The sequence below is a fragment of the Micropterus salmoides genome, unplaced genomic scaffold (assembly GCF_014851395.1).
Source record: "Micropterus salmoides isolate LMB-PRFRI ecotype aquatic unplaced genomic scaffold, ASM1485139v1 Ms_hic_scaffold_2, whole genome shotgun sequence".
Taxonomy (NCBI): Eukaryota; Metazoa; Chordata; class Actinopteri; order Centrarchiformes; family Centrarchidae; genus Micropterus; species Micropterus salmoides.
This window is the reverse complement of record NW_024041150.1, coordinates 31,027,989-31,037,711: the sequence shown is the minus strand read 5'-3', so window position 1 is coordinate 31,037,711 and position 9,723 is coordinate 31,027,989. Positions and strand designations below refer to the sequence as shown.

General features: G+C 37.5%; 1 protein-coding gene across 1 annotated transcript; it reads left to right on the top strand.

The window, feature by feature from the left end:
* The first annotated feature begins 1,733 nt into the window (after positions 1-1,733).
* On the top strand, positions 1,734-5,001 carry LOC119913285 (complement C1q tumor necrosis factor-related protein 3-like). The gene is made up of 3 exons (XM_038732686.1): positions 1,734-2,074; positions 2,201-2,329; positions 3,999-5,001. Exons 1-3 carry the CDS (start codon positions 1,831-1,833, stop codon positions 4,277-4,279), a joined length of 654 nt encoding a protein of 217 aa, XP_038588614.1. The 5' UTR covers positions 1,734-1,830; the 3' UTR covers positions 4,280-5,001.
* Positions 5,002-9,723: the final 4,722 nt, after the last annotated feature.

The window sequence follows — 9,723 nt, the reverse complement described above, 5'->3', positions numbered from 1 at the left end:
CTGTGGTCAGGGATGTCCATAATGTTAATATAGTCTTTTGACTCCTTAAACTCATAGCTTATTTTCATTAGTTCTCCTCTGCCGTATGAGTCAAATGCTTCCTACAATCGAACCTCCATTTCTCATTGTTCAGTCATTTTTTATTTTCCCTGTATTTAACCACCCTTTTATATCGCTTTAGTTAGTTAACAAATTCACTGTAATCAAGGAACTGTGTGTGTTGCCTATTTCCACGTCCCTGCCAAGAGAATTGACCCTTTAGATAGGAGACTGACTGATTGATTTAAGATAATTTAGCGATTATTAACTAACAGATCTCTGGTGAATAATTGTATGATTATTAAAAGCTACCAAGAGGTCCGGAGGTAAATCAGGTTAATAACAACTCTGGTGGTGAGATTAGACGAGAGATTTTTGATATTTTCTGAATATTAAAATTCATAATTGGGTATTAATTCTCATAAATTTATTAACATTCATAGCTAATTTAGCCATGCTACAATAAATTCTGAAAATATTTTGCACTCTGCTAGTGCTACAGTCTTATGTGACTCCTCTACTTATAAATGTATTCTTTGTAGGGCTGGGCACGCATTAATTAACACCTACAATTATTTTATTGCACGTTAACACAGTTTTTAAAAAATTATTATTCTTTTGAAAGTCCGTTGCTCACTGGCTCTGAATACACATACACCTACAGTCAAACCATGGGTCATGGAGGGCTGGCATGTTGATCAGGCTGCAAATCACCCACCCAAACAAGCAGTGAAGGCTCGGCAGACTACTTGCATGCAGCGTGTGGCAGTAAATGGCATGTGCTCTATTAAGAGTAACCATGGGCACGAGCACCGCCGCAACAGTTTCACGGAACACAACCATTTGTCGCTACACTTTGAGCTCGATGGAAAATAGCTTTGGTTTAATATTTGATTTGATTACATTAATGTTTAAGTTGAGATTTACAAGAAATGTTTTATCGCTACTGTGTAAAGGGAATACTGCTGGTAAAAAGCACCTTATTTGCTCAAAGTGTTTCCAAACCACATGTTATTGCACTTTTGTGTATATAGCAGTACATTAAAATTAAAAGTGCATGAAATGTGTACATTTTATGTAACTGTCATAATAAATACGTATGTTATGTTATGTTGTTTGTTTGTTTGTTGTCGAGATCTGAACAAATAGTTCTTACATTTGAAAACTAGATGGCCAGATGGAGTAGCCACACAGATGGAAATAGTATACAATATTATTGATAAATTAAAGTATGTAGGTATTAGTGTAAATGAAATATATATTGTTATGAAATATATATTATATGTATATTTTGAGAAATGCACCTGCTTGCAATGGATCATATCCTGACATGATCCTTTACTATGACTTACTAGCAATTCCAGGGCAAAGTTGACAATTTCATAAACAACATTTAAAATGATGCACACGTTTTCAGATTTTCACAGCTGTTTACTTAGTGGTTTATAATTTGAATTGTATTTAAATGATTCCTTCCAAGTAACTTTATTTCTTCATTGCCAAAATACCCTCTGAAACATGGGAATCTTTGTAAAGTTACTGATCACTGAAAAGTTGAGAAACATTTCTGTTTACATTTATCTAGGATATCAAAGGTTAGCTGATTGCAACTAAATGTAGTTAACACTATTTCCTCACTGCACATCTGAAATAAGATAATAAAGTCACTTGTCAAATAGGATGTTAAAAATTAACAGGTGTGCTTTAAACAACATAATAGCAGCCAGAGGGATCATATCAAGTTATCATATCGAGTTAAGGTGTCTGAGCAACATTTAATCAACTTAGAAGATGAATTTTACTATTTTATTGTTTGTATCACTGTTCTGTGGCCTGATTTGGGCCCAGGATGATGTAATTCCTCCAGAAACAGAAGAAAACACTGAAATACAGTCATGCTTTCCTGACATGTGTAATCTCCTGAAAGAGTTTGGTGCCATGAGAGAAAAACTGGGAGTTATGGAAAACAGGCTGAAGGACAGTGAAACCAAACTGAAGGACAGTGAAAACCAGATTATTGAACTGAAGAACAAAGGTAAAGTGGAACTTTTTGATTTAAAAACTTCAGTGAAGAATGCTTTTGTATGGTTGAATAAACAAAATGTAACAGTGTGGAAATACATTTATAAAAATAATGTGATTACAATGTTTTGCTTTATAGAAAGAACCATGGTAGTATTCAGTGCAGGAACAGGTGGGAATGGAGCCATTGGACCCTTCAACACAGAAACAACTGTAATCTACAGAACAGTGAAAACAAACATCGGTAATGCCTACAGTCCATTCACTGGTAAGTACATTAGTACTGACATTTTCTATAATCTCTATCTTTAAAAATACATAAGTAAAATGGTATGCAGGAATGCAGATGTGACAACATGTTAAATAAATTAGAGGTTAAAAAAGCGGTGGAGTAGATTAGATTTTTTGCCATACAGTAAAGTACATCTTAACGTTGCATCAGTTTTTACAAGATGTTTTGGTGACTGATGTTTCTTTTTTAGTGAGGGACCATCACAAAAGTGCATGTAAAATATCATAATAAACCACACAATAGATAAAGTTTGTACAAACATTGACAAGGGAAACACATTCATTCTGTGATTGTGGTGCATTGCCAAAACTTACCAGAAATAGAACAAGAAGAATGTAGTGACGAAACACGCTCTGTAGCGCTGTTTGTCCGTTTTCGGCTACTGTAGAAACATGACGATGCAATATGACGTCCATAGAAGGGGGGACCCACGGTTATGTAGAAATAAATGGCTCATTCTAAGGTAATAAAAACATAATGATTTAAGGTCTTTATACACCATTGAAAACATAGTTATGGATCTTATATTGCATTTCTGTCAATAAATCCACACTGGACCTGCAGTTATGAAGTTTTTATATAGTACTTATTCACAAAGGTGGAGATCAAATGTGAAGATTTGCTGCATGGTTGAAATATGTTAGTGTGTACTTATGAGGAGTATCAAATGCAGTAGAAGATAATTTATTCTAAGTAGGTCTGTCCACCATGTTGGTCCAGAATGATGTACTGTATCTCGACAACTATAAGATTAATTGGTATGAAGATTTATCATTGTATACAGACATCCATGGTTCCCAGTGGGTAAATATTGTTGTCCCCTGACTCTCCTCTAGTGCCACCATGATGTTGACATTTTATTTCAGAGAGAAATATCTTCCTCAATTAAACAATCAATCAATCAATCCTGCAATTAAACACATGTGAGACACATGAGCTATCAAGGCAGACAGGAAACAAATCTAGACAAAAACACCAAGCACCAAAATTACAAAATAAAACAGGAAGTAAAGCTACAGACAATACTCAAGGATATTGGTAACTAAATACAACAGAAAACAAGGAAGCAATGATCCAGTATCAAAACCTAAACAAGAACACAACACTGGAGTCAATGGGTCAAACCAAAAGGACAATAAACAAAATAACAGAAAAACACCACACTGAAGTCCAGCGTCGTAACCCTAATATATACTAATACTAGTATTACTGCACTGTAAAAAAAATCTGTTACAAGTAAAGCCCCTTTTCCAATGCACGGTACCAGCTTGACTCACCTTGACTTGCCTTGATTCTACTCGTCTTTTTTTGTTTTTTGGACTTTTTGAAATTCTGAAAATATTGGGAAATGCCGTCACAATTAAGGCCCAAAGTGACACCTTCACAACGCTGCAAAGCTCAATATCATCACAGATAAATTTAAATAATGAAGGTGGAACCAGGCATGAAGTGTTGTTACATGAAAATGTCAAAGTAATTTCAGTGTAAATCTAATAATTGTGTCATAGATAAAGCTGATTGATATTTATGGATTGAATTTCTACAGTGTGTGCAAGAAATAGAGAGAGCACTTTAAATGTGAAAGATTCAAGGACTTGGATCTTCAAGGACTGTCAGATGTTGGAATAAAATATTGTTTCCACAGGTATCTTTGCTGCACCTGTTCCAGGCGTTTACTACTTCACATTCTTTTATCATGCTGGAGGAGCCAACCCAGTGAGTCTAGCCCTCGTGAAGAATGGCCAAGCTGTTGCGACAGCCTATGACCACCGTACATCGCATGACGGGGCTGATAACGGAGGCAATGCAGTGTTCTTGCAGCTGCAGCAAGGGGACCAGGTTTTTGTACGCTTAGGTGCAAATACAAATATTTGGGGAAACGATGCCATTACCACCTTCAGCGGTTTTCTAATCAGTGAGGTTTGAGAAACATTGAATAATGATTCATTTGTCATTACAATTTTAATTTTAATTTAAAGGAGACCCATTATGCTTTTCCATATTTTATGACTTATCTACGATGTTACAATGTTGGATGTTCATGTGAAACATGGCCAAAGCTTCAAATAACAAGGTAAAAGTATTTAAAATAAATCTCTGTTGGCCAAAACCTCAGATTTCCTCCTGTTCTGGGAGGGCCAGTTTAAGATAAAAAATTATTTTTTTGAACTTTGAATCATGAAAAGCTGCCATATAGGAGTCACAGAACAACAATTTAGGACTGGAAATCCAGTATAATAGGTCTCCTTTAAGATCTGAAATTATGTGAAAGTATTCAAAATCATATGTTAATTTAATTGATTCCTATTATTACAGCTGTTCTAGAGACTATAGTTTAAAAATTGCACTCACTGACATTACAATTTGTCTGTTTAAGTTTTATACATACTTTTTTCATATATTAAAGACTTTTGTTTTGCAATGCTAATGAAAGGCTGGAAAGTTAGATCAGAATTAATAATGTCTCAAATTATGTGAGCTTCATTTATCATGTATTTCTCCACAAAAACAATAACTTGAACTTCTGTTTTGTCTTATCATAAATGTATTTTTAGTACAAACGCTTTATCTTTTGTTTCTTGTGTAGACTTTTGACGTTTTTAACCGTTTGTCTGTTTCTTCTAAAATTAAAAAGTGAAAATGCAAAAGTGGTGTGGCTGTGTATGTTAAAGTTAAATTCCTCCATCCATTCATTTGCATCATTCACAATATACAGAATTGCAAAATATGAATTATTAAGTTAAAGGAGAACTGAATCAATGTAAATGTATATGTGTATTTCCACTGATGACTGAGAACTCTGCATGCCAGATTGCCCAATTGCCAACTGTCCTCAAAGGACAGATTTGGATCACATTATGTGTTACTTGTGTGACAGAAAACAGCTCCCTCTGTTGTCCCAGGCCAGTGCATTGAAGCAGTGCAGGTCAAGTGCAAGTCATATTCAAACACAAAGACAATTCAGAGTGCTTTACATATTTTTATGGTGGTTTGATGGTAGAATGCAGACTTTATAACCTATTTTATGTGGCTGTTAAAGAGTCCATGATTAAACCAATATTTCCGACTTAGCTGTTGGTTATCTTGAGGACACTTCTACCTTCCTTGTTTTGTGCCAAAGAGATTTTTCAGTTGTTTATTTTGCTGAAGAATGATCAGGCTCATCCAATCCAAAAGCAAGACTACACTATGAAGCTTTTGTTGAGGGTGGTGATCAGCTGATAATTTTGGCAGTGAAAAAACGTTTTACAGAAATTTGGATGTGGCAATACTCAGACTGGCAATCAAAGTCTGTAGACTTTCGCGGACTGTGTAAATCATATTGTCATGTTTTAACTGTTTTATGTTTTTATGTTTATGTTTATATTATATGAATATTATGTGCAAGGAGGATGACTACAAGTGTTTGCATATCAAGACTAAATAGTTGTTGGACCAAATTTGAGCAAGATGCGGAGACAGAAATGTCTCAATCTTGTTCTTACTTCATGGCCAAACTAATTTATAGCTGTGCCTGAAAGGCCTACATACTTTCCATCACCATCAAGAACGTTTATGATCATCTGTGTAAAGTCTGTGTTTAATTCTTTAATTAAAATTAAAATTAATAGCAGAAGGCCAGACATTGAACGTTGTCTCCATTATAATGAATAGAAAAGGGACTGTAAAAACACCCAGAACAATGATGACTATAAGTCCAGGACCTTGTTGTTCTATCACTAACAAAGTCTGATTTTATTTTGGAACTATTTCACAAAGAAAAGGTTGACTCTTTAATTATTATGCTTTTATGTCTGACTAAGAAAGATGAGTTTTTATTTTCAACACTGACACCTGCATTTTCTTAACAATGTACAGAACAATAAATTGATGAAGAAACATTTTCCATCATTGCTTATTGCTTTGTGTCATTGGTAGTCTGTAGCCTGTGTTCTTTGTATGTGCCAACCCATAATCTATTGGTGTCAGATATTGTGGTACTGATATCCAAAGCAATTTCATGGTAATACAGATTACAGTACCATGCTCAAAAACAAGCCATAAAATGAGGCAATGGTTCATTGAGTTGATAGAGCTCTTAAAATATTGTCTGAGTATGTTGAAACAAGTGGATTGATTATTATACAGAACTGAAGCCTCAAAGTCACTGTCACATTTATGTAGCCAGACATTGGTTTATTTTGTTGATATAATAGGAAATGATTTGTGTATCATGCTTTCACAGCCAATTTAGTTGAAAATTAAAGTGAAAAGAAATATTTGACAGTTATAGGCAGTGGTGGAAATGGTTACATTTTACTGAGGGAACCATACTCAGGTGGGGTTGTGGATAGATTTTTTATTTATTTTACTTCTTGATGGCAGACTTAGGGTGTACTCACACTAGGTGATCCATACCCTGCCCGAGCACGTTTAACTACCAAAGTCTGGTTCGTTTGACCGGTGTGATCGCTCCGGGCTCACTTGAAGAGGTGGGCTTGGGCACGATAGGCATGTATGGAACCCCAACACAAACACACTGTGCCGTGCGAGAGAGAGTTTTTTTTTTCAAAAAAGAGTGCGGTGTTTCCCCGCAGAATGACAGTCAATACTGACTTCCAGCTACGTACAGCATGCTTACCTCGACAACCCAGCATCGTTAACATAGCTCTCCTTATTAGCTAGGCTTCTTACATTACAACTTTTTTTTTATTTCCAACATTGACAGTTGTGTTGGACAGATTTGTGCAGTGGTGTTTATGAGTGAGAGAGGGACAAGAGAGAGAAAGAGAAAGAGAGAGAGAGAGAGAGGAGATACTGCGCGAATATACCTATGTGCAGCACTCTACAATCAACTCCGATTTTAAATAGGCCTAGTAAAAAACATCACATATCATTATGTGACGGTCGGCATTGATACTGTGGCGGGCTGCCACAAACGAGTCAATGTATGGGAAACACTGACAGTGATGGCGTAAACGCGTGCTCTGGCGCAGGCCAGCGGGGGGAGGGAGGAGGGGGGACTATCGTGCTCGGGCACAGTACAAGGCAATCAGGCCTAGTGTGAGTACGCCCTTAATGATGCTGCTTATTCAGCTTTCAAAACATGTTGCCCCCGATGGCTTTTCCATAGGGGTTTGAATGTGTGTGAATGTGACTAAGGCTCAGTGTGTGAACTTTTACATGTTTGAGCTTTGTGACATGGTGCATTCTCCTGCTGGAAGTATGACCCCAGGTACACTGTGGGATGGACAGCAACAATACTTAGGTAGGCAGTCTCGTTTAAATGATGCTTAGTTGGTACTAAGGTGCGCCAAGTTTGCCACCATTACACCTCCATCAGCCTGAACCGTGGATACAAAGCAGGATGGATCCATGCTTTCATGTTGTTTACGCCAAACCTACGCCTACCATCTGAATGTCGCAGCTGAAAACGTTTTTCCAATCTTTTGTTGTCCAATTTTGGGGAGCCTGTGCGAACTGTAGCCTCAGTTTCCCATGCTTAGCTGACAGGACTGCACCTGGTGTGTTCTTCTGCTGCTGAAGCCCATCTACTTCAAGGTTTGACGTGTTGTGCGTTCAGAGTTGGTATTCTGCATACCTTAATTGTAACGAGTGGTTAATTGAGTGTTGCCTTTCTGTCATCTCGAAACAGCCCATTCTCCTCTGACCTCTGACATCAACAAGGCATTTTCATCTACATAACTGCCACTCAATGGATATTTTCTCTTTTTTGGACCATTCTCTGTAAACCCTAGAGATGCTTGTGGGTGAAAATCCCAGTAGATCAGCAGTTTCTGAAATACTGAGACCAGCCCGTCTGGCAAGTTCAAAGTTACTTAAATCCTCTTTCTTCTCTGTTGTGATGCTCAGCTTGTACTTCAGCAAGTTCAGGGATGTGATTTTTCCAGATTAATCCGGAATTCCGGATTTTACGACCTGAATATCGGACCCACGTGAATCATGCAGATCTGTGGGTACAGGAGCGGGCCGAGTGAAATGGAAAGGGTGAGATGGAAAGGATTTGAGGACATCTACAGGCTGACGTGTGTAAAGGTTTCTTCCTTTCCAAGTATCAACAAGGATGTTCGTTTGCGTTCAGCTGCCCATTCCACACCTGCACAGTGTGTAACACAGTTGCTCTTGCGCATCAGTGGAACGTAAGGTGTTGGGCAGTAATACTGTAATATTAATTTTCCCAGTAAAGTGTGTAGTGTGACGGATTGCTATTTCCAAAACAGTAATGTTATTACAGTTACTAATCACATTAAGGCTGCCCTACTGAACGCACCATCCCTGACGTCAATGAGCGACCGCGCTGCAGATCACCGGCACCGGACCTGATGGGGTCTATGTATTGTACAGTATATTTCCTCTTCAACCCAACAGTGTTTTGTTTATTATTTGATTGTGTTGAGTATTTCCAGGCAATTCCACAACATTTCAGAAGTCCCACTGAGATTCACAAACCTGCTGACCTGCTGTGAGTAAAGTCAGACGAGATTCCTGGAGGTTTCCTTTCCGGATAGGAACAGCACTAAGTGCGTCACCTCAACAAACAATAGGATTAATCACTTGGAAATCATCTTTGAATACTTTTTCTAAACTCTAAAATTTGTGGGTTTAACTTTAAACACGTAGTGAGAAGTGGTTGAAGTCTCTGTGTTATTGTCTGAAGCTACAAAAAGAAATTCTACAAAATTAATGAAAAGTGCACAAAAAACAGGCAGAATCGGCAAAACTGCTCAGTGAGGCCTAGAAAAAGCGTTGATTGAGCTTGTGACTCACCTGAGGTTTGAGTCCTCGGGCGTAATTACAATTGGGCAATTTCCTAATTTGGAGGGTGCTCTCCTCCTGAATTGTGGGTCTCTCTGGTTGTGCATCTGTGAGAGAGTTGGACCTCTGGCCCTCCCCTTCTCTTTCTTATATATTTTTTTCTTTTTTTCTTTACCTTTATTTTACCAGGCAATTTCAGGCAAGTTAATTAAGAATTGTTTGTCATTTATAGAGACTGTGAGTGTGTGTGAAGAAGAGAGAGAGAGCTGACAGCTGACAGCTTATGTTTCAAGTCTGTGTGTGAGACAAGGCCCCCGCCTTCTGCATTGTCACTATCTGAATAGCAATGGTGAGTGTGTCTTAGAAGATGAAATGAAAAAGTGTCATTTGAGTTGAGGAATTATTTTCTATTGAGAGAGAGAAATTAGTTTTATCTGGTTTCATCATACCTTTCTTAGAACTTTGAGTGAAGGAATGACAAAGAGGATTGAGCATAGCAGCTTGGAAAAAGCATGATCTTCAACCCATCCAGTTAGTGAAATTATTTGAATATAACAACTTCTTAACTACTACTACTACTGCTACTACTACTACTCAACCTGCCTACGGCCAGA